The following is a 25,342-nucleotide window of genomic DNA, read 5'->3' on the forward strand; positions in this document are numbered from 1 at the left end:
GGAGAGAAAATGTTTATGCATTACAGAACACAGCCTTGAACACCTAAAACAGAATACATCACGGGAACACTAATATCACATTACTTCAGACTACTGAACAGTCCAGTCCAGTCTAATTGTCAGTAGCTCTTGAGCACCTCAAGTGGGTTGGGGGTGGGGACTGTCTCTGCTCTGTCACTTGAAAATTTTCACCTGTAGACTGAATCTTGGAAAATCTGCAATCCTGACTTATATCCAATGATACAGGGGTGCCAACTTGAATAAAATATTTGGGGGGGCAGGTAAGCCCCGCCCAGCATAATCAATCACATGATGCAGTGCATGCACGCCATTTGAATAACAACACCCATCAACACTGGGGGACCCAGCCCTCTTAAATATTCTCTTGGGGGGCAAAGACCCCCTTTGTACCTAGGAGTTGGCTCCCATGTGATGATAGTTCTACTCAGAGTTGACACATTGAAAATAATAGCCATGACTATGGTTAAGCAATTTAGGTACTTAATTAAAATGGGTATACTCTGAGTAAAACTAAGTTGAACACAACCCTTTGTCCCTTGCCTCATAATGAACGAGTACCCATATTTTTGCAATTTTTAACCAGTACCATAAAGGGTCTCCTAACCCCTGTGCTATAAAATATCAGAATATTTGCAGCAGCTACTGATAGAGGTCAACACTCCATCACATAGTAGAATTGGAAGGGACCCTGAATGTCATCTAGTCCAACCCCCTGCAATGCAGGAATCTCAACTAAAGCATCCATGATACATAGTCATCTAATCTCTGCTTAAAAACCTCCAATGAAGGAGAGTCTACCACCTTCCGAGGGAATCCGCTCCACTGTCAAACAGCTTTTGTAATATCCCTAGAAATCTCCCTCTCTTTCAACCTCTCACACACAAACCTTTGTACCTTCAAAGATGTGCTCCCCATCAGTGCTTTGACCTCTTCTTTCAAAGTATCAGGACAGCTGGATATAGATCCTTTGGTACTTTTCCATTTCTTTCCTCAAACAAAATGTGTGACTGCAATAAAGGTCTGTACACAGTACTCCAACCTACTTTCTCTGACTATGTTTTGCAGTTCTTTATTTTTACCCTGTGAAGATGTAACTTCTCTGAGCAGTTCTGCCAAAGTTTCTAGTGAAAGTTCCTTTCAGAAAATAAAAGGACACAGGGGACCTTTCAATGGATTGTATTAATTTCTCACACTTCCCTCCCTCCATTCTATAGAACGGAGATAAGCATTATGGGGAAGAAGAAAAAATATGCCCAATTATGTGTGACACATGAGGCACTGCATCTACCAGGGAAATTGCAGGCCTACTGCAGGTCTGGCAGAGTTGGATGGAAAAAAACAACATGAAGAAAGAGACAATGCATGTGCTTTTGTAAACGAGGAAAATCTTTAATAAAAATTATTTATATATTTTTTAAAAGACAACATGTGGAAGATGCCTGTGACCTTCCTAGCTTGCATCTTTCCTGCAAGGTGCATAAGTGTACCCTTGATAGCAACTTTGTGGATGCTTTCACTCTTCTAAGGTTCCGGCTTCAGGGTGGGGGGTCATGGTGTTACGAGACAAGGGCAAGTTCTCTTGGTGACATAGCCTCAAGAAGCATGTCAGGAGATCCTCTGATAACTGGGTGTGGGGTTATCAGGTGTTCCAGAGCGTTTTCCAGGTGGCCTACTCCAAACGAGACTACTGGCACCTCAACAACCACATGGGTGTTTTTCTCAAAGCTCAGGCACTGGCTGGGGGTGCTGTAGCTATTGCCTTTGATGAGGCATTTGCCAGCAGGCACAGCACAATCAGAATTCATAATGGGACCTCCATAATAACAAGCTCTGACTTGTTCAATCCAAAATATACTCAGAGTCCTTTCTTTCTCAACTCTATTTCTGCCAGCTCAGCATATTTCTTAGTGTCTCCACCCATGGTTTCCTTCCCCTTCTCCAACATCATAACTCCACCATTGGGTTGTTTCACTCCTCCAGGAAACATTGTGGAGGTCCTCTCGATTTCATTATCTATTGCTTTACCATTCCATTCTCCAGTTCTGGAAATCCTCCATCAGCATTTTTTCCCAGGTACTCTGTAACTTCTCCAGCCTCAGCTTGTCCAGTACATTTTTATTCACCATTTTTTTGCATCTCTGCAGTCAGTGGGATGTTTTTCAGTATTCTCACCATACTGAGTGCTTTCTTTGAGATCCACACAGTCCTTGCTTATCAAAAGTACATTCCTAGCATTCTTTTCCCACAGCAGCATGGCCATGTAGTTTCACATTACAATCAGCAGATTCACCAGTGAGGTGGAGGATCAAAAATAAAGTGAAATAAAATCAAAACAACTCAGAGCTCCTCTTAGCTGTTTAGAAACTTTCGTAGGTACGTATATTTAAATAATGCTTTTTGTTCTATTTTCTTTTCAGTCCTCTAGTGTCATCTCCTCTTAAGTCCAGCAGTCAGGACTTCTTTCAGATGAGCCGTTTAACCAGCAGACAGAAAACCTTGGTCATAATTTATAGCAGTTTCAGAAGTAGTTGAAGAAAGGGAGGTTTAGTCAATCTTTGCCCAAGGACTGACCCTCCTAGGGCTATTAAGTGGGGTTTGGACAAGATTGCAGTACTTCCTCTTCCCAGTCACTCACCCAAACAGCTTCCTTGAAGGTTTCTCAGTCCCAAAGTGAGAGAGCAGCCCTTCCACAGCACTGGAAGTTAATCCCTGTTATCTCTGTTCCTCAGAGATAATATGATAGCTAATGGTTATCATTAATCACCACCTAATTATGTTTGTCAATGGAGTCTCAGGAGGAGATTTCTAATGAGCCGTGATTCCTCCTCAGAAATCTGGCTTGATTTCCACCCAACACTGGTGCCTGTCTAAATTATTTCTGCTGCACTCACAAGCCACAAAATGCACCTTTCAGAATCCAACACTGATTATGTCTAAATCCTAAAGAGAAATCTAGTGTGACATCTCTGGAGAAGTTGCTCTGCAAGGGAGTGCGGAATGGAGCTGGGAGTCTATCTGTTGTATGAGTTCTTTGATGCCCTTACATGGAATCACACACTCCCCCCCCCCAAAGAGCTGTACCCTCCTTTGGACAACAACAATTACAATAGTGATATATGTGTTTCCTGAAACAGCCCATAATTTTGTAGCTCTGAATTTCCTTCACTGAGCCATCACTTGGACTGGCAGGTCCAAAGGTCTCATACAACTCTCTCATTCCATGACCCCAGACATCTCAGAGTATCTCTCTTTTTTTTATCCAACACTAATTACAGTACATGTAAATCTTAATGGGAAAACTAGTGTGCCATCTATTATCTACTGGCGAGAGCCAGTGTGGTGTAGTGGTTAAGAGCGGTAGACTCATAATCTGGTGAACCGGGTTCGTGTCTTCGCTCCTCCACATGCAGCTGCTGGCTGACCTTGGGCTAGTCACACTTCTTTGAAGTCTCTCAGCCCCACTCACCTCACAGAGTGTTTGTTGTGGGGGAGGAAGGGAAAGGAGAATGTTAGCCACTTTGAGACTCTTTAAAGGGAGTGATAAAGCGGGATATCAAATCCAAACTCCTCTTCTTCTTCTTGAGAAGGCACTTTGCTAGGGATGGGGAATGAAGCTGGGTGGGTGAGTTTATCTATTGTATGAGCTCTCAGATATCAGATTGACACCTGGAATTCCTCTGAGGCTAAGGGTGCACATATTAAGGCTCCAACCCCATGAATTCCCCTCAACCCCCCCCCCATTTACTGCAAGTCTAAGGTTGTGCCAAATAGTAGCATCTCCTCTGTTGGGTGCTTTATCTCAAACATAGGAGCCAACTCCAAGGGGCTGAGGGGCTTTCACCTCCCCAATAAAATATATGGGGGCAGCCCCTCCCAAGTTGATGGCCATTGCCATTCGAATGGTGAGCGTGTGCTGTATCATGTGATTGATTATGTAAGGCAGGGCATACCTGCCCCCCCCCCCATTTTTTTTTATCAAGTTGGCATTCCTGATCTAAAATAATAAAAAATGTTTGAAACAGAAGACCCTGAAGAGTGGGATTATATGCTGCAATAATTTAGGCAAATGAATTTTCATGCCAATCTTCCCATAGAGATGGGCGAATAAATTGTGGTGGTGTCACAGGACTGCATTTGCCAGCTATGTCCTCATTGGCTCCACCCCAGTCTTCATTCATTGAGGCAAAAGATCTGAAAGAGAGTATTCACTGCAACTGGGAACCCTGTAAAGTCAGTGCCCTTTGCTGTAGAGAGGATTCTTTTCCTTCTATCTTTTAAAATATTTTATTGATCTGTGAACAAAAAAATTGCAAACACAACAACAAGTAAGAAGATAAAGAATAAGAAATTTAAACCATAAAGCATCAGAGCCTGGAACGACAAAAGTACAAAGATGTATTGTCGTTCCAAAGAGATAATCAAGTATTAATTCATACAAGGATCCCCTTTACAAATAATAAAGGTTTATAAAAAATAAATATATACTTCACCTGTTAGTTCCATCATTATTAATAATAAATATTTTATGTAGTCTTAAAAGAGCCAGACATTTGCATACAATGATGGCACTGAGTGACCATGTTCCTCATTATTTTTATAAGAAATAAAATGAAGACACAAAATAGGGGTGGGGAGTCCTTCAAGCTCTGCCTTTTAGATATTTTAGTTTGCGTGTTCAGACCCAGATACCTCCCCCCTAAATAAATTTACACTTTACTCAAATGTTGGCTTTGGTTTTTGGCAGAATGTAGGCCACAACTTTATTGATTACAGAAAGTGACTGGTTGCATAGGCTCTGGTTCAACTAGCTCCCTGCCATACAGGTAGCGCTGACCCAGGGTCCCAGCATAGGTCAGCCAAGAGGGAACACCTGGATAAGAGGAAAGCTGGGAATGGCCAACTCCGCCACCCAAATGCCCCCCTGGACTCAGGCATGGGCACAACCCCCTCTCAGGTTTTGACCAAACCATTGAGTCCTTGGATTCCTTTAATGGAATATCCTTCACATAGGGATGGCGAGAGCGTTCTCCCATCCCTATCACCTGAACCAGAGCCTATCCACAACCTTACAAGTTTGATGATTTGCTACACAGTAGGCGAAACCCAAATGGCAACAGCCAATCAGCCAAGTGGGGGAAATTCCTGCCATGCCCCTGTCCCAAAGACAGACAACACACGATGGCATAGCAAGGTCAAGTGCAAAGTCCTAAAAGTAGGGAGAGGTGGGTGGGTGTTCCCAATGCACACGCCGAAAGAGGAAGCTCTGGGTCATGTGCATGGGTATAAATAGGTCCCTCAAACTGTTTGGACTGCATCCCATTGGCCAGATTGCACCCAGCAATGAGGGACCTACCAATTGGGTGTTGTGGCTGACCAATCGTACCCACCCACAACACAGGGTGTCAGTTTTCCAGGTCTCACCGCGATACATTCCCTCTTTGAGGGAGGACCCAATTTCTGAGCTATTTTTTCAAGAATGGTAATTTGACAAATTCTTGAGTGTCAGCAATAAATAGTATATGGATTTGAAAACAAGCAAATAAATGGTGGCATGCTGGATCAGATTTATGAACGAGCACATGCAAAACTGACACAGGATGAAAACAGACTGATACATCTCTATTTAGGGCACCCTTTAACGGCACATTTCTCCCCCAATGCAACAATATGATGGGTCATTGTAAGATAATTCAATGCCAGTTCATGGCAGGGTGGGGAGATAAAATCTGCAGCCCCAGACAGTCAAAAGTTGTGGGACCTGTCTGGCATGACGAATTCAACAGTTGTCAGAAGATGACATGTGTTAATGGTGCCTTGCCATTTTTAGGTATGCAGGCTTCCAGAATCACAACAAAATCTAAGCCCTGCATTTCAGGTGGAACCTTAAACCCAAGGAGGTTAAATTTCTGTCACAGTTGTTGGATTAACCCCATTTCTCCTTCCTATGGTTCATTTTATTCAGTTCTGTAGTCCCAGCAGACTACAAAGGGTGGAATACTAGGTTTTGGAAATGTCTCCACTCTTCTGAGTGACATTATACATGTATATGCTCTGCATCTTTTAAAAAAGCAATCAGTGTTGTTAGTTTCACTAATTTCACTGGTGGATTTTTGAAATTACAAGTCACAAATCACTTACTCCAAAGTGCTTCTATTGTTTTCAGTTTGTCTCCTCAGTTACAGAAGCATTTAGTTTTGCTGCATTTGGTTTCCTTCCATTGTTCTCTCAGACACAAATTTTCTGAAGGCTTTTGTAAGCGCTTGCTTGAAGTCTCTGTTCCTCAGGCTGTAGATGAAGGGATTGAACATGGGAGTCAGGATGGCGTAGCAAAGAGAAAAGATTTTGTTCAGATCCCTCAGTGTGTCGGTGTTTGGTAACATATACACTATGAGAAGGGTACCATAGAAAATGGTGACTACAATAAGATGAGAGGAGCAGGTAGAAAAAGCTTTCTTCCTGCCACTGTTTGAAGGGATTTTCAAAATGGTGTTGATAATGCAAGTGTAGGAGGTCAAGGTCAGTATCAATGGTGGCATGATGCCTGTGAATCCCACCACTGTCATCAACATTTCTGCCTGCTTGGTTTCACCACAGGAGAGCATTAACAATGGAGTATAATCACAAAAGAAATGGTCAATTTCATTGGGGCCACAGAAATTCAGATGTGATGCACAGAATGCCGTAATTGCAGTAAGTACAGCCCCAATAATCCAAGGAGCAACTGATAACTGAACACATAGTCTTCTGTTCATGAGGGTTACATAATGTAATGGTTTACATATGGCTACATACCTGTCATATGACATCACAGATAAGAGGTAACACTCAGTGCAAGCAAAACAGCCAAAGAAATAGAACTGGAGGAAACACTCACTAAAAGAAATCCCATGATAGTCACTCAACAAGCTAGCCAAAAGTTTTGGAAGGGTTGTTGAGGTGTAGCAGATCTCTAAAATAGACAGGTTCCCCAGGAAGAAGTACATGGGCTTGTGAAGATGATGATCAGCGAGGACTGCTGTGGCTATAAGAATGTTTCCAGCAACTGTCACCATGTAGATTGCTAAAAATATAACAAAGAGTGGAGTCTGCAGTTCAGGAAGCGTCTTGAATCCTAGAAGGATAAATTCTGTGACCACTGTTTCATTATCCCTTTCTTTTTTTGTCACAAATTGTTCCATTCTGAGACTAAATAAGTACTGGAACAGAAAGCACAGATATAAACATTTTGTGAGTGCCATCTGCTTAACTCCATAAATAGAATAGAATATATCTATCTATCTATCAACCAACACCCTCTAGATAAGTCACATGGTGTATAATTTCTTAGTGATGTAGCTATGAAAACTAATCAAATTATTATAAATATTCTATCTCTGCAGCCTGGATTAATAATTCCTTTAAAAAATATGGAGACTAAGATAATGTAAAATGAATGATGATGTTGAACAAAATCAAAGCTTATGTCAGAAGAGATGGGAAACATAAACTGCCACTGGCAGAAAATATATTCTATCACTCAGAATATATTTTATGTTGCTGAGTTCACTTCTTTCTAGCACTTACATCTGATGACATTAGAAGGCCAACACCCTATATAATCTCCATTTTATTTTAGCCAAAGGACTGTGAAGAGCTCCTGAAATCATCATTTTGGTTGATATTACTAATTCATATCATCTTACTGGAAATAGTTCCTCCTCCCCTCCCCCTGTCTAGTCCCAGATACAAATGATCTGAACCTAAAATCTTAAGAGCCATAGAGAACCACACACACGTATGAGAGAGATGGAGAGAGAGACTGGTTATGTTGATACACAAACATAAGGCCAAGAGTAAGTCAGATTCTTAATTACAATGAGCATACTCTGAGTAGAATGCAGTTGGATGCAGCCCTATATCCCTTGCCTCATAGTGAATGAGGACCCACAGAACATATTTATCTAACCAGTTCTATAAAATATCTCCTCACCATCACTCCTGCTAGACCCATCACTGTGCTACGAAATCAAAACAAATTGTGCAGCAGGTCCTGAGAGAGGTCAACACTCCATCTGATTATGACATACACACACCTGAAAATACTCCCATCTTTTGCATACATTTGCAGAGGCCTTTTTACCTTGAAACATGCTCTCCCAATCACTGCTTTGACCTCTTCTTTCAAAGTATCAGAATAGCTGGATATAGATTCTATGGTACTTCTCCATTTCCTCAAACAAAACATCTGACTACAATACAGGTTTGTGCACAGCATTCCGGTCTATTTAGTTTGATTACATCATGCGATGTTTTATATTTTCTCTAACACAATGTAAGTTCTCTGGGCAATTCAGCCACAGGGAGTTCCAAGCCGATGCTGATTTCGCATAACAAAAGGGCAAAGGGGACCTTTCAGTGGGATGCATTTTATGTCCTCCACCTCCCTCCCTCCTCCCCTCTATAGAACGGAAATAAGCATTATGGTAAACACACATGAAATTCCCCAAAGAGGAAATGTCAATTTGAAAGATTGCAGCATCTGTAGGGAATGCTGGAGATGTGAGCAGCATTTAACTGAGCAGGTGCTCGGATTGGTCAGCCTCTTTGATTCTATGACCCACTCCATATCCGAATATCTTTTGTTTATCCAACATTAATTGCATGCAAACCTGAATGAGAAAGGTAGTGTACCATTTATTGGGAAGGGATAGCTCAGTCAGTAGGGCCTAAAACTCTTAATCTCAGAGCCGTGGGTTCAAGCCCCACATTGGGTGAAAGATTCTTGCATTGCAGGCAGTTAGACAACAAATTACAAAAATGAACACCTCCCCCACAAAAAAATACAGGAAATGTGGCAGAAAAAAACCCTTAAAATAATATAGCTAACACAAAGGGAGAGATAGAAAGCAGGGCCAGTCCCATCAGCTCTCTTGAGAGACTACCTTCATTGAGCACCTCCTTTCTTGGAATTATTGGCCACCGTACTAACTACTATAGCAATGTGCAACCCCCAAAAGAACACAGAGTGCCCTGTTCCAACAAGTTTAAATATCAGTTCTTGAAACATTCATTGGAGCAATTCCATACAACAAGGTCAACCACAGGCTGTGATTCAAATCACCTGTCCGGAAGAAGCTGAGTCCAAAAAAAAGTATCTAGGTGAAGCCAAGGTCAAAGCACAATAAAGCTGTCCAAAATTAAGGTTGTTGTTTTTCTGGCAAACAGAGCTTATGACAAACAGGAGATCGGCCAAGAGATAGGGAAGATTAGGCTACCAGCTTCTGGAAACTAAAATACCTACACTTTTCTAGCAGCTATGACATCTGAATTGAGGGCTTACATAAACTGATTTCTCAGACCACACTCAGTAGTAGCTGCAAGCACTGGGCTTTGGGGTATGCATTTGTTACAAAGTGGCCACATGAGCCTGAATTTCCAGGCATTTCTGCTCTCTGGGGTTGGGTCAGTTCAGCCTTCTACTCTAACTTAGACGGGGAATCTTCTAGCATTGGTGATATGGGACGCCTTAGAAGCATCCTTCCAAGGCAGTCACTGGAATCTAGTGAAGTATGTCTTCAGGTACTTGGGATCTCATTTGCCCCCGGGTTCTCTGGGCTCTGAGAAGCTTGCGGTATTCAGGCAAGCAAACTGGGATCTGATCTTGGCCTGGCATATGGGGGAATAAACTGTAGTAGAGTCACAGGACTGTGCATGCCAGCAATGTCCCCAATGATTCCACCACAATCTCCATGCATTGAGTTGAAGGGGGATTTGACATCTTTCCGCAGGGCCTGCAAGATGGAGCTGTTCCACCAGGCCTTTGGTCCGGGCCCAGTCTGACCCCCTTCTTTCCATGAAACCCTGTATGTAATTGACCCTCTTGGCCCTTTCTATTGGCCCATGTGGGACCACCCCGGGTGACCGGGCCTGGCAAATATTTAATATTCCGACCTTCATGGCTGTGATTTGTGGGATGGCCACTTAATTTTATTCTGATTTTACTGTGATTTTGAGCTGTGTTTTAATCAATTGTTTGATTTTGTGTTTTTAATGTATTATATATTTGGTGTTAGCTGCCCTGATCCTGGCCTTGGCTGGGGAGGTCAGGGTATAAATAAAATTCATTAGTAGTAGTAGTAGAAGTAGTAGTAGTAGTAGTATTCATACAATCCTCTGAAGAGAATCCTGTGCAGACAGTGCTCTTTGCTGCTCTTGGTGTGTTCACCCAAATGCTTGAAGAATCTCCCTTCAGAATTTCCTGTTCAACATGGGATGGCCAAGGTAGAATCAGCAGGAATGGGGATGTTGGCAATGTGCCTGAGGTACATAGTTTCATACCTCTTCCACACCTTATTCCCTCACACATACTTTGAGGGTCATCAGTTAATTACTTGAACTGCTTGTAACAAGATGGAGATGATGACGGAATAATAATAATAATAATAATAATAATAATAATAATAATAATAATTTATTATTTATACCCCACCCATCTGGCTGGATTACCTCAGCCACTCTGGGTGGCTTCCAACAAAATATTAAAATGCAGTAGTCCATCAAACATTAAAAGCTTCCCTAAACAGGGCTCCTTCAGATATCTTCTAAAAGTCTGGTAGTTGTTGTTCTCTTTGACATCTGGTGGGAGGGCATTCCACAGGGCGCGTGGCAGAGAAGGCCCTCTGCCTGGTTCCCTGTAACTTGGCTTCTCGCAGTGAGGGAGCCCCCAGAAGGCCCTCGGCACTGGACCTCAGTGTCCGGGTAGAATGATGGAGGTGGAGATGCTCCTTCAGGTATACTGGACCAAGGCCATTTAGGGCTTTAAAGGTCAGCACCAACACTTTGAATTAATTAATCAAACCCTCCAGCTTTTAGTTAAGATTTATTGTTTTAAATGATGGGGACACTGGAAGCTGCCCAAGGATTCTACATGCTAATGGTTTCTAGGCTCTGTAGCCAGCCATGCAGGCTTCCAAAACATAACAAAATTGAGAGTCTGCCTTTCAGACAGAGCCTGAAACCCCAGGGGGTTAAATTTCTGTGACACTGGCTTTATTAACCCTCTCCTTCTTCCTACAGTTCATTCTCTTCTGTTTTGCTGTCCCAGTAGTCAACTGAATCAATATCTAATGAAATATATGCAGGGAACTTGATAATTCAAATGCAATACTCGAAGCTGATTTCAGCTATTGCATGCAAAGAGCCATCTGAAAGTGAAACTGTGTCCATCAACATCTCTCTACAAAACTGCTAAATATGTGAATATCTCTGCAATGGAGTCGAATGAGCAAATGCAGCCATTCTGCATAGAATTTTATGGGTCACTGAGTGTTTTTTGCATCTGTTTTATAAGGGTACAATGCTACTACTTTTTAAAAATCCTTCCACCCTTCTAAGTGTCATATAGCTCAGCTGGTACGGCATGAAACTCTCAATCTCAGGTCATGTGTTCATGCCCCAGGCTGGGCATAAGATTCCTGCATTGCAAGGGATTGGAGTATCTGACTCTTGTGGTCCCTTCCAACTATGATTCTATGCTAATATAAGGACATTCTTTAAAAAAATAAATCAATTCCATTTGTTTCTGTAATTATATTGCCACCTTCATTTAAATTACAAGTCACAAATTACATACTCAAAAGTGTTTCTAGAAGCATTTCGTTCTACTGCATTTAGATTCCTTGAATTCTTCTCATAGGTACAAGTTTTCTGAAGACTTCTCTAACAGTGTCCTTAAACTCTCTGTTCCTCAGGCTGTAGATGAAGGGATTGAACATGGGAATCAGGATGGTATAGAAAACAGCAAAGATTTTATTCAGATCCCTCAGTGCGTCAGTGTTTGGTAACATGTACACCATAGTTAGGGTCCCATAAAAAATGGTGACTACAATAAGATGAGAGGAGCAGGTAGAAAATGCTTTCTTCTTGCCACTGTTTGAAGGGATTTTCAAAATGGTACAGATTATGCAAATGTAGGAAGTAAAGGTCAGGATCAATGGTGGCATGATGCATGCTGATCCCAAGACTGACATCAGTGCTTCTGCCTGTTGAGTTTCACTACAGGAGAGCGTTAACAATGGTGTGTAATCACAAAAGAAATGGTCAATTACATTGGGGCCACAAAATTTCAGCTGAGATGCAAGGAAGGTTGTACATGCAGTAAGCACAGCACCGAGTATCCAAGGAGCAAAGGATAGTTGAACACATAACTTACTCTTCATGATAGCCACATAATGCAGTGGTTTACATATTGCTACATATCTGTCATAAGACATCACTGATAAGAGATAACACTCAGTGCAAGCAAAAGAACCAAAGAAATAGAACTGGAGGAAACACCCGCTAAAAGAAATCCCATGATAGCCACTCATAAAACTTACCAATGTTCTAGGGACGATTGTTGAGGTGTAGCAAATCTCTAAAATAGACAAATTTCCCAGGAAAAAGTACATAGGCTTGTGAAGATGATTATTGGTTAGGACCATTGCAGTTATAAGGATATTTCCAAACATTGTCACTATGTAGATTGCTAAAAATATAACAAGGAGGAGAGCCTGCCATTCAGGAAGCACCTTGAATCCTAAGAGGATAAATTCTGTCACCACGGTTTTATTTACTATTTCTTCTTTTGCCATGAATTATTCCATCCACCAACTAAATACTTATTGAAACAGAAACCACAATTGACAATGTTATATGAGTGCCACCTATTTATAAATATATAATCTTCCTATCTGCAAAATACTTTGTTAAAATGCTTAAGTGGTCCAAAATTTTAATTTACATTCATTTGACTGTAAAGAGTTCTGTTCAGTTTATTTTCAGAAACAGATGAGCTGAATTTTAACATAAAACCTTGACACAGAAAAATGCAGAGGGAGGGAGGGAGGGAGGGAGGGAGGGAGGGAGGAAGAGAGAGAGAGAGAGAGAGAGAGAATTGTCAGAATTGTTGTAGACTATTCTCTGATTGCATATAGTTGTTTTATCTTTGTTTTTTTTAAAATGGGGGAAGAATTAGCATATATGGAAATACATGATAGCATTTGGTTATGTTAATACACACATGTAAGGCAGTTGTGGTGAAGCTTTTTGCAAAAGTGTCACAAATCAAGTCAAAGTTCATAGTACAGATGTAGTTCCTAGCAGCTTGGGGAATATTTGACTATCAGCTCCCCAACCTACAATTCCTACAATCCTGCCATGTTCACATTGAAAACTGAAAACTGAAATGAATATTCGGCAGATTACAGATCTTGGCAACATCTCTGACCATTAATATATAGAAATGTTTACCTTTATTTCAGGGTGGTGAGAACTGAGCCTCCTGACAATATGTCTTTGTTCATTTGCTTCCAGAAGTTTACAACTTTATTGAGGTATACTATCTGGTGGAATATTGAGCTATGGAAAGAAGCTCTACTATGTAAGGTTCAAATAAACCCCAAGAAATATCAGCAACTACCACAAGTTTCATGAGACTAGTTCATGAGCAAAACCAAACAAGCATAAGGTGAGAAAGCTTTGACATATTCCAGATCACAGCCTTGGACACCTAAAACATATTACATCACAAGAAAACTAATAACAAGTTGCTTTAGACCACTGATCAGCCCAGTCCATTCTGATTGAGGACTTAAGCTCTTGAGGACCTCAGGAATAAAACCTTTCTCTGCTGTATCACTTGAAGTCCTATTACTTGGGGACTGAATATTGGAAAGTCTGCATACATGATTTATAGCCAATGCTAGTTCTAATTAATTGACATGACTGACAGAGGACTATCATAGGTCCTTTATTTCAACTGGTTTACCCAATGTCCCATTCCCTTAGAACATATTTTCAATTATTTTAGTTCCATAAAGGATCTCCTCCTTATCATTCCTGCTAAAATATCGCCAGAGCTCCATCACCGTGCTATAAAATCAGTAGAATATTTGCAGCAGGTCCTGACAGACATCATCACTCCATCTGATGATTTTGTAATCTCCCTAGAACTGCCCCCTTGTTTCACTCTAACACACACAGACCTTTGTAACTCCAAACATGCTCTCCCCACCAGTGCTTTGACCTCTTCTTTCAAAGTAGCAGGACACCGAGATATAGATACTATGGTACTTTTCCATTTCTTTCCTCAAACAAAACATGACTATAATAAAGGTCTGTCCAAGACATTCTAGCCTATTTTCTCTAACTACGGTACATCTTGCAGTTCTTTATTTTTTCCTCTGAGATGATGTAAATTCTCTGGGCAAAACTGCAACAGGGAGTTCCAGGTTAAGTCTTTAGCAAACACTTGTTTCAGATAATGAGCTTTGCCGGTGAGTGAAGTTTGCAGCCCGATGCAGCACTTCCGATGTGAACACACTGCACAGTGGACACTGTGCACATTCTCCTTGGCCACCACAAAGGCTCCCACCAAACCCGGTTTTCAAATTGGGCCAATCTGCGGTGGCCTGGAGGGGGGGACATGGTTTGGTGAGCGGACCTGAGTTGGGCAGGCTTCACGCAGGTCTGCCCCACAGATATATATCCCAGCTGACACTGTGCTCTTCATCCAGTCGGTCAGGCATGTCACCCACCCTTTCCCTCCTCACATTAATTCTTGCTGCTTTAACCATTTTCCCTTACAGCTCGGAGGGCTCTGCTTTGGTCTTATGACGGTTGCTATATTTGGGGCCAACAAGGAATTTTCCCTGCGCTGCAAGTTTCGCCTTTCCTTCAGCACTAGTCACAAGTTGGTGTTTTAGGCCTTGGGCAGAATCCTATAGTTTTCATCCAATTGTGGGGTGGTGGAGTGGTGATTCACCCCCCCCCCCTCCTCGGTCTCTGTGGGGCGATAACAGGGTAACTGGTTAGAGGGGTTTGGAGGGAAGTCTCTGTCCAAAGAGCCAGTTGCTTAGGGCCAGTGGTCCATAGAGTTTCCCTCAGCGTTTGGGGGGCCATCTGCATAAATCTGCGTTTTGCAATTGACCCAGCCTCAAATAGACCCTGTCATCCCTCAGTTCCCCAACAGGTGGATGAGTGGGATATATGCCCAATGCCTGTGCCAAGGCTTCTTACATCTGAAATCAATAAAGTTGTGGCCATTTTAAATCCTAGACAGTTGTTGTGTCCATTCATTTACCCCCCTAGGAGTTAGGTGTGCCAGGTGGGGGGTGGGGACTATGCAGCTGGGCATGCAATATAAGGACAAAGGGGACCTTGTGATGGAATGAACATCTTTCTTCTAAAATTGGTAGCAAAGCTTCCTTGCCTCTTCCCCTCTATAAATTGGAATGAAGTATTACAGATAAGACACATGAAATTATCCAATGAAAACATGTCAGTGGGTAAAAAGAATAAAAGTTGGAAGTCTAAATAAGAGCTAAAATAAACCCCAACCTAGTTCATGAGGTCACAAAGTAGAACTGATGGCAATAGACTCAGCACACAAGTATAATTGTTTAAACTCTTGACATTTTTATATTGTTGTAAATAGTCTTGGGACGTTATGGTGTGGGGCTGGTTAAGAAATCTAATTACTGCTACTGCAACAAGGAAAACAACAACATTTCACACAGTGTAGAATTAGGATTCAAGAGGCAGTAGTGATGGACACTGGCTTGGATGTTTTTAAAGGGGGATATGGCAATTCTTCAGGGGAGCACACTCTATCAGTCAGAATGTCTGGTTTTAATAATTATTTTAACTGTATAATGTTTTTTTTATTTTGTTTTTATTCTATTTAATGTATTTTACCTTTGGAAAGACTTCAGCTAGACTGACTGACTGACTGACTGAATGAATGAATGAATGCATTTATAGCTCTCCAATGAATTCAGCACAACATCCTATGCCACCCCATTTCCCCCCCTTAAAACAATACTGGTAAGAAGCTGCTCCACCAGAAGGGATACACAATGTGTGATATGTATGTGTGATATGAGATTCTATGTATGTTTCTGAACCAGCCCAGACTTGTTTTATTATCTCTTATTTCATTACCACATGAAAATTCTCTTCCTTCCCATAGTAGATTGAAAATATTTGGTCTCTGCTGCCTACCAGAGGATAGGACAGTACAACAATGAAAAGAACTGCCACAGGAAAGGGAGAGATCTCAAGCAATAGGGATCTTCTAATAGTCTGTACAACAATTTGCTAGTGATACTCTAGCTCTGGATTCCCTTCATTGAGAAGGTGGTTCGATCGGATGGACTACAACTCCAGGCTCCCCCTCTCATCTATGTCTTTTGTTTATCCATTAAACCTTAATGAGAAAGATATATATTGAGAAGTTCCTCTGCATGGTGCTGAGGAATGGAGGTCAGTGGGAGAGTCTATCTGCTGCATGAGTTCTCTCATACAATTCCATGGGCTAAATCCTGAAATTCCCCTGAGGTCATAGATACACATCTGAGCACATTGCCATTTGTTCCAGACTACATTTGCTGGAAAGGGATTGCTACAAAGCTAAGGTTGTGCCAAATAACAGCATTCACTCCATCAGATTCATGATCTGAAGCAAAACAAAAGGAAAAAGGAAGTAGGAGATCTAGAAGGGTGGGATGGTATAATTCAATAACTTGGACAAATAAACTCTGATGTCATCTTGTCCAGAAAACTGCAAAGGACACCCTCTCAGAATCACAATATATTGTTTATTTCACTTATGTAGATGAGAAAGAGAGCAATGAGTAGAGAAATATTGTCTGTTGAGGTGTTTCTCCAAGGTGGTTCTGTTAATCCCAGTGTATCTTCTCTGGAGCAAATGATGCTTGTAGCTTGCAGTTTAAGAGTATCCATGAGGCCTAATCTAAGCATGCAGTAGAATTTGGAAGCAGACTTATTCCCCAGTCCTTGGAAGAACACAATTTGCAAAGACCAGCATGGCTCCAATTATGGGCCAGTGAATGAGCAACTGTAAGGAGTTTGCTTTCCTCCTCTCTTCCTAAAAGAATACCTAGAAGTCAAGTGTCCTTTGTCGAAGTGAGGGGAGGAAAATTCTTGTCTCTGCCACTGGCCACAGGAACAAGGTCTACTGAATATATATATCTCCCTATATTTATAAAAAAAGGTAAGGCTTCTGTCACGTTGCAGTTCATGCAGCTGCCAAAGAGTAAACTGTTCAGTGAAACACTTCCCTCACCTCAAAAATGGCTGCATCAAGGTTTAACCGGAGGGGGGGGAGGCACTTAAAAGAGAGTTTTAGAAAACTGCTGTCTGAAGTTCCTCCTCCCTTCTTTAAAAGTGGGAGATTGTTGTAATGAGCTGTGAAGGGCAGAGAAAAGGATTGGAGAGGGGATAGGGATAGAGATTGGTGAGGTGTAAAGGGAAGGTGTTTTGCCAGGTGTAAATTGGGGGAGGGGCTTCACTAGGTTAGCAGGGAGGAGGATTGGCAAAGGGATTGGCTGGTAGAGTGATCATGGGCAGCAGCCCCTACTATTTCTCTCTCTCTCTGTGTAATGCTCTTTTAATTATTCTGCATTTAAAAAAATAAATAAAGGGGGCCTATGAATCTGCAAATATAATAATAATAATAATAATAATAATAATAATAATATGGAAGACTGAGATGGTACAGTAAGCTTTACCATTTCAGCCTGCAGATTGGGGATGTGACGCATTACTGAATGTTCCTCAACGAACAAACAACAACCCTGCAAGTTAGAAGAAAGGTGATTATGGGTCCACTACCTTCAACACCCTGCTGCTGTTTTCTGTCTCTACCTGTAGATGGGGGAGAGATGCATGCAGTGGAACATTAAAATCTGATATCCTGCCTACAGTCTAGAGTGGCACAGTGCCCCCCTGTTTATTCCCATTCATTAGGCTGCATGCATATATTTTGGCTGATTTCATTGGTCTTTTTAATAGAAAAAAAGATAAGCAAGCTGCAGATCACTACTGAACAGTTCTACAGTTTTCTACTGGGGCTGAATTCCCTGAGTTCTACTCAATGGCACTAAATGGTTGATGGTTGTCCTAAGGGCTTCCTTGAACTCTCTGTTCCTCAAGCTGTAGATGAAGGGATTGAACATGGGAGTCAGGATTGTGTAGAAAACAGAGAAGACTTTGTTCAGGTCCCTCAGTGTGTCAGTCTTAGGTAATATGTACACTATGATTAGGGTCCCATAGAAAATGGTGACCACAATAAGATGAGAGGAGCAGGTAGAAAATGCTTTACTCCTGCCACTGTTTGAAGGGATTTGCAAAATGGTGCTGATGATGCAAACATATGAAGCGAAGGTCAGCATCATTGGTGGCATGGTGCATGCCGATCCCAAGACTGACATCACAATTTCTGTATGCTGAGTTTCACTACAGGAGAGCATTAACAATGGTTCATAATCACAAAAGAAATGGTCAATTTCATTGGGGCCACAAAACGTCAGCTGCGAAGCAAAAAATGTTGTAAATGCACTAGCCACAATGCCAGTCATCCAAGAAGCTAGAGACAACTGAACACACAACCTGTTGTTCATGAGAGTCACATAATGTAGTGGTTTGCATATGGCTAAATACCTGTCATAAGACATTGCAGATAAAAGATAGCTTTCTGCTCCAGCCAAGAAAGCAAAGAAATAGAACTGGAGGAAACACCCACTAAAGGAAATTCTATGGTAGTCATTTATAATACTAGCCAAGATTCTAGGGAGGATTGTTGAGGTGTAGCAGGTATCTAAAACAGACAGGTTCCCCAGGAAAAAGTACATGGGCTTGTGGAGATTATGATTGGCTAGGACTACTGCAGCTATAAGGAGGTTTCCAACCATTGTCACCACGTAGATTGCTAAAAATATAATAAAGAGCAGAGTCTGCAGTTCAGGAAGCGACTTGAACCCTAGGATGATAAATTCTGTCACTGTTGTTTGATTATCCTTTTCGCTTTTTTCCATGAGTTGCTTCATCCAATAACTAAAAAAGATAAAAAACGGAAAAAGCCAATAGTTGGGGAAAATTGAATGAATTACAGTTTCACAACTCCCCTCGCCCCCCCTCTCTTTCTCTCTCTGTGTGTTTACATTTGGTTACCACTCCAAACTGATGCCCACAATGGCCAGGTAAGTTGTGTTGTGTATGAGTTCCTTTTGGTGGACTTATGGAAGCTCATTAGATCCTTTATTAACATCCCTGGATACTTAGCATGTGGAGAATGACAAATTCTGTTTCTCATTATTATAAAAGTATGTTATGCGATGGAGAGATGGGAAAGTTAAACAGCCATTGGCCACATGCTGTTAGAGATCATGTCTTTCTAGAGCTTATGTCTAATGCAAAATAGGAAGAAGAATGGCCCAGATAATCTTCCTATGTGATTCCTGTGGTCATACAATTGACCCAGTTCCATTAGCGTCATAGGAGAGATGCATTGCAATTAATTCTAAAGCTTAGCTACGATGTGCATCATCAATATACAAATATTTCATGAAAGAAAGGGCATTTCATTTTTTATGATACAGATACCAAATTTTAGTAGATACATATCATGGTAAAGATGTTCCAGCTCAGCACCTCCACTTCTGGAACCAATGTAGCATTTAGACATTTTATTGAAAAGCACTATTGTTCAGTCTAATTCCAGGAACAGAGGCAGTAAATTGCAGTTTATGAGACTTATGTAAGAACATATGAAAATCTCAGCTGATCAGTGGCCCATCTAGGCCAGCATCCAATTTCCCTCCGTGACCAAACAAATGCCTCTAGGAAGTCCACAAACAGGAATAAGATAGTTATAAATTAACATATCTGGTGAGATATCATCATGTCACTGCATTCATGTGAACAAGAGGTTGTCACCCTTTTCTGGCAACTATGGAAGGACTGAATTTGGAAATATACAAATATAATCCACAATACCTTGGATCGGTGGTGACTCAAAATGTTCAAAATGCTATTCATACAGTGCTGTTCTTTTCAAACGTAATCATGACCAAATTGAACACTTCACAAATCAAACTTATTGGCAGCATAATTGTCTCCCCACCCCATGCCGGTAGACTTTACCTTCACTTTGAGGAGATGTGGATTGAACTTTCTGACAATATGTCATCCATATTTTGTTTCCAGAAGTCAGTGAGACCCCATTATAGCATGCTGCCTTGGGATTGCTGGCTAACTACCATATTAAGCTGGAGGAGGGAGCAATGCACTGCAAGGCACAAAGAAATAAGGCATAGCAACTGTCTTGAGATCTTATAAGAATCTAGTTCCTGTGCAAAGCAATTATAAGATATAGCAGTGGTGAATGAGAGAGAATTGAATTCAGTTTACATTTAAAGGCAAATTTACGTGATTGACAGATTCCAAAATAATACACAATCTGAAACACATCCACCCTTCAAAATTTGTAGTGAATTTTGCAGTGCAGTTTACCAGCCAAGTAATGTGCACAAAAATACATGTTCTTAGGTAAAATATGTGTTTAAATGCATATATAAGTGAAAACGGCATACCAAAATGCATTACATATGGGGAAATTGCTTTCCGAAAATGAACATGAGACAAAATTGCATATTAAAATCTATATATTTTGATATATTTTTTTACAGGATTTCTGGTAAAAAGTGTAAATTGTTGTGGAGAACAGAATTTAAGACTGAAGAAAAATGAGAAACTGTGAGAACTGAAATGATCAGATTCACCCATCTTTTATGGTAGCTATTTGTAAACCAATAATGATTACAACACATATTTTAAAGCAGCCACCAACCACTGACCTATCTAGTCCCTTCTGACTCTCAAATATAACAACCAGTGGACTTTTATAGCTCTATCACCTGATATCCTTTTCTTTGCAAAATGCTAGATTAAACTTAAGCACTTCTGTGCTTCAGCAACATGCAATGGGACCTCACATAATGAGACAGAACTCCCTTAAGAGTGATTCTATTCTGTATTATGTCACAGTTCTATAAATGTTCTCATTGGCACTCTTTTCTTTGCTGTAAAATCAACAGAATACTTGCAAAAGGTTCTGAGAGGTCAAGATCCCAATGTGATAATTTTGTAATACCTCTAAAACTCTCTCTACTCTTCTCTCTTTTTCACACACACACACAGAGAGAGAGAGAGAGAGAGAGAGAGAGAGAGAGAGAGAGAGAGAGAGAGACTTTTGTACCTTCAAACAAGATTCCTCCTCTCTCAGCATATCAGTAACCCAGTATATGGATTTTATGGTATATTTTCATTTCCTACACAAAATGTCTATCTATGTGATAAGCAACAAAGTGAGATGTTCCAGCCTGCACTCTCTGACTACCTCTTGTGGCTATTTATCTTTTTTTTCCTGAGAAAATGCTATGTCTCTGGAGACCTCTGCCACAGAGGATACTGTTGAGCTTTTGGGACACTCGTTTTAGAAAATAAAAATATCGGGGGGGGGGGATTGACTGAAAGAACTCATTATTAAAGTGAGAGAGAAGCAGTGTGTACATGTTTTTTGTGTACCTTTTAAAATTATAGATTTGAAATATTACATGGTAAGCTCACATAAAATCACCTGATGAGAATATGCCAATGCAGAAAGCATTACACCAGGAGTCAAAGTGTGATATCTCTGATCTTATAACACTAGGTGATGTGCTCAAATTATTGGCAATAACATTATTGGAACAGACCACTTTATAAAATTCCAGGTTAGAATTTGATGCCATATGAAATAGTTAATGGGGATTTGTGCTACACTCCCAGCAGAGGTTTCCCTCTCAATGCATTTTTAAACTTGTCTTTTATCAGAGGAAATCAGGGCAGCATACATGCTGTCTTCAAATGATTTGTTTAATTACGAATAGAGAAAAACATGGATGCAGTTAAGTTGTTACAATCTTTGGTTACACAGTGCTTGCATAATAAACACCAACATTGCTACAGATCTTTTAAATATAGATGGAGTGCAACACAAGTGGAAGTGCGAATGGACCACAAGAATTTGGAGTACAAGGGAGCAGGGAGCACGTGGTGAAATGGGATGGACTGTCCCTGCAAATGTTCCTTATGTGCAAGCATATCAGCTTCCTAGATGGAATGATTTCTGCTCCCCCATGCTGTTCTGGGTGATCTCCTGGCAATACCTCCTGAACCAAAAAAACCACCCAAATAAATAAACAACACATCGAGCATTTCCTTTAAAATGTAAAAATCCCCCCTCCCAGATGAATATGTTGGCCTCCCAAAAGAGGATATGTCCAGGATTTCCTAGATATACGGCGACCCTATCTGAGCACCCTGACAAACCAACGTCACCCTCCTCTCCATATGGTTCACAGTTCAGCGGGAGATATGTTGCCATATCTCCCTCATCATGGCTCAGTCAAGACCCAGACTGCTGACTTGAGCCTGGCAGATCTTAAGCTGGCATAAGCCCTAAAAAGGGAGAATCCTGGGGAAATGGTAGAGCAGAATCCAAGGGACTGGACCCTAAACCCATACATCTGACCTGACAACCCCACATAAATTAAGCCAACAAATAGGGTGGTCTAACCTAAACAGTTAAAAAGCAGAGACATCACCTTGCCAACAAAGGTCCGTATAGTTAAAGCTATGGTTTTCCCAGTAGTGATGTATGGAAGTGAGAGCTGGACCATAAAGAAGGCTGATCGCCGAAGAATTGATGCTTTTGAATTATGGTGCTGGAGGAGACTCTTGAGAGTCCCATGGACTGCAAGAAGAACAAACCTCTCCATTCTGAAGGAAATCAGCCCTGAGTGCTCACTGGAAGGACAGATCCTGAAGCTGAGACTCTAGTACTTTGGCCACCTCATGAGAAGAGAAGACTCCCTGGAAAAGACCCTGATGTTGGGAAAGATGGAGGGCACAAGGAGAAGGAGACGACAGAGGATGAGATGGTTGGATAGTGTTCTCGAAGCTACCAGCATGAGTTTGACTAAACTGCGGGAGGCAGTGGAAGACAGAAGTGCCTGGCATGCACTGGTCCATGGGGTCACGAAGAGTCGGACACGACTAAACGACTAAACAACAACAACCTAAACAGTATTTGAAGGCTCTGCCACGCTTAGGCCAGCTCAATCAGTCAAAGCCCTGATCCAGAAAAGAGTTTGAATCAGAAATGCTTTACCCTGGCTTAACATAACTTTATGCCAGCTTCCCATGTATAGGATTGCTCCCTATTTTAAAATTTTATTTTAATACACATGACTAATGTAGGTTCATATATTTTCCTAGGTCTGCTCTATGTAAAATTTAATTTGATACAACATATTATCAAATTTGGAAAAGTTTTCCAGATATCCCTGGATAGGTGGATAAGACTCCAGTCTGAGTTTTCAGACTCTGTTGCAAAAGATCAAATGTTTACCTTTCAGCAGCCTTGGAAATTAACGTCAGAGACCACAGCTCTGAACATGCACTCTTTAACTTGACAAAGAGCCACAGGCCCACTTTGTATCAATTCAATTCACCTTTGGACAACATATTGAGAGGGGAAAGGTTGGTATATGGGTTATAGGGTAACCCAGAGGGCAGTTTGCTTAAATTCTTTGAAGTACGATAAGGCCAATGTCTATTTGTGCTGATTCTGGGGTGGAGGAATAACTTTGGCAGACTTTGTGTGACAAGATACCCCCTTAACAAATATAATGTGTAAATATTTTATTAATGTAATTATTAGCAGGGATATTTATTGTGTCCTAACCAAGTATACGACTGCGAGGTGGGTTCTCATTAACCCAACATGCATGCGATAAAGTATAAAAGCTCCCCTACCCCTTTGCTCTTTCTACCTTTCGCATCATCAAAGCCCCTAAACAATTTGGAACCATGAAGTGGGTAACATTCATTTCTTTTCTTTTCTTGGCAAGCTTGGCCGCGTCAAAACACCTACCCAGAAGGTACCGGCATGCAGGTAAGATGTCATTTTATGTCATATAATGCCATAAACCAGTTTGCTTTGGTTGGTAAGATTAATGTTGCCTTTGTGATTTTTTAATGTGGGGGTTGAACCTCATTTTTAATAGCGATAGAAAAGTAAGTCAAGTGCACGATAAACACAGGGATTACTAATACATATTAAAGTCCCAATGAGTGCAGTCCTGTGGTCCATGGGAGGCTGTCCAAGGTCCATAGGATCAGCAAGATTTCCCACTCTTGAGGGTACGGAGAAAGGAAGATCCAGCAGCCAGTGTCTCCTCCCTCCACGGAGGGGTCCACTGCTACTTCATTTCTGATGCTGAAGTGCTGATATTGGGCAAGGCTCATGCATCCCAGAAGCATGATGGGTGCTTGCATTCTCTTTTTAACTAATATGGCTGGAATTCTATACCCATTTACCACTGAGTAAAGCCTACCCATCTCAGTAGTGTTTTGGTCTGAACATATGTGCAAAGGCTTGTACTAATAGAAGCACTGAGTGAAATTTTGATTATTGTCTTCTTTACAGGACATCAGGACACCATAGCACAAGCTACCGAAGTGACGCCTGATGAGTTTCGAGGGATGTAAGTCTTTTCAGGAAATTTCTTTCCAAATGACTTGAGCAGATACAGAACCTATGAACTACCACTAGCTTAATAGCCTGGACTGCCAATAACAAAATTGTATGAAGCTATTATCAAATGAAGCGAGACACATTGGTAAACATTATAATCCAATATTGAGTTGACGAATCAGATTAATTGATTTAAAATCACTTGGTAAATAAATTGGATTGCCCTTCAATTATTTTTTCAAGAATTATAATTATTTATCAAATAAGGCCTTACTATAAAAAACCCCAACCCCACAGAGGGTAAGAACTGTCTTAGAAAGGTCACTCCCCATTGTCTCTGATGACCCTAAGGACAGGCTTGGTGTCACCAGTAGGCGCCTTTGGGAAACTGCCAAGATCTTACCACCTCTGTGGAGCCCACAATTGTTGGTGTCTTTCATAAGCAAACCTGCATTAATCGGCTGCGTCTGAGAAGCTTCTTTTTTAAGATTTCAAAAAATCTGCGGTGTATTCTGCAGTGTTGGGGGGAATTTGAAATGGCAGCTTTCACACCATTATGACCACTTCAGCAAAGGAAGTCCTCTCAACAAGCCTAGAACAATATCTTCCTATGGCATAACTGTTTAAAGTTATCTGAAAGCAATCACAATCATTTTTATTTAAATGCTACTGTATGCACTACTAGTCAATTAATCTGCTCAAACTCATATAATGAATCTGGGAGGACTTATTAAATAGTGCAATAATCCTGGCTTGACTTATTCTCCATCAATAACTATTTGTACTAGCTGATTACATAAATAAGGTCAGCTCCTTCCTAAAGACTGTTTAGTTTCTCTGTCTCATGAGGCCCCTATTTCCCCTCTAATATTTCTCATTGCATATTTTGAAAACCAGAGCTCAGATGCATTCCCATTCCTG

General features: G+C 41.1%; 4 protein-coding genes across 4 annotated transcripts in view; 1 reads left to right on the forward strand and 3 right to left on the reverse strand.

Moving 5' to 3' along the window:
* Positions 1 to 6,209: 6,209 nt before the first annotated feature.
* On the reverse strand, positions 6,210 to 7,199 carry LOC310829600 (olfactory receptor 6B1-like; the record flags this gene model as incomplete). Its single annotated transcript, XM_083708302.1, has 1 exon — positions 6,210 to 7,199. One exon carries the CDS (start codon positions 7,197 to 7,199, stop codon positions 6,210 to 6,212), a length of 990 nt encoding a protein of 329 aa, XP_083564428.1.
* A 4,470-nt stretch (positions 7,200 to 11,669) lies between these two features.
* LOC310830558 (olfactory receptor 6B1-like) lies at positions 11,670 to 12,632 on the reverse strand (the record flags this gene model as incomplete). Its single annotated transcript, XM_083710339.1, has 1 exon — positions 11,670 to 12,632. The coding sequence occupies one exon, from the start codon at positions 12,630 to 12,632 to the stop codon at positions 11,670 to 11,672; it is 963 nt and encodes a 320-aa protein (XP_083566465.1).
* A 5,271-nt stretch (positions 12,633 to 17,903) lies between these two features.
* Positions 17,904 to 20,031, reverse strand: LOC310830559 (olfactory receptor 6B1-like; the record flags this gene model as incomplete). Its single annotated transcript, XM_083710340.1, has 2 exons — positions 19,984 to 20,031; positions 17,904 to 18,894 (listed from the first exon to the last, which is right to left on the reverse strand). Exon 2 carries the CDS (start codon positions 18,885 to 18,887, stop codon positions 17,904 to 17,906), a length of 984 nt encoding a protein of 327 aa, XP_083566466.1. The 5' UTR covers positions 18,888 to 18,894; positions 19,984 to 20,031.
* Positions 20,032 to 23,602: 3,571 nt separating this feature from the next.
* LOC310830860 (uncharacterized protein) overlaps positions 23,603 to 25,342 on the forward strand; it is a 45,167-nt gene continuing 43,427 nt past the window's right edge. Inside the window, exons 1-2 of the mRNA XM_083710695.1 lie at positions 23,603 to 23,839; positions 24,374 to 24,431. Of these exons, the coding sequence (XP_083566821.1) occupies positions 23,755 to 23,839; positions 24,374 to 24,431 (143 nt within the window). The 5' untranslated portion in view covers positions 23,603 to 23,754. The remainder of the gene's footprint in view (positions 23,840 to 24,373; positions 24,432 to 25,342) is intronic.

This window comes from Podarcis gaigeae (genome assembly GCF_964106915.1).
Source record: "Podarcis gaigeae genome assembly, chromosome: 13".
NCBI classification, from domain to species: Eukaryota; Metazoa; Chordata; class Lepidosauria; order Squamata; family Lacertidae; genus Podarcis; species Podarcis gaigeae.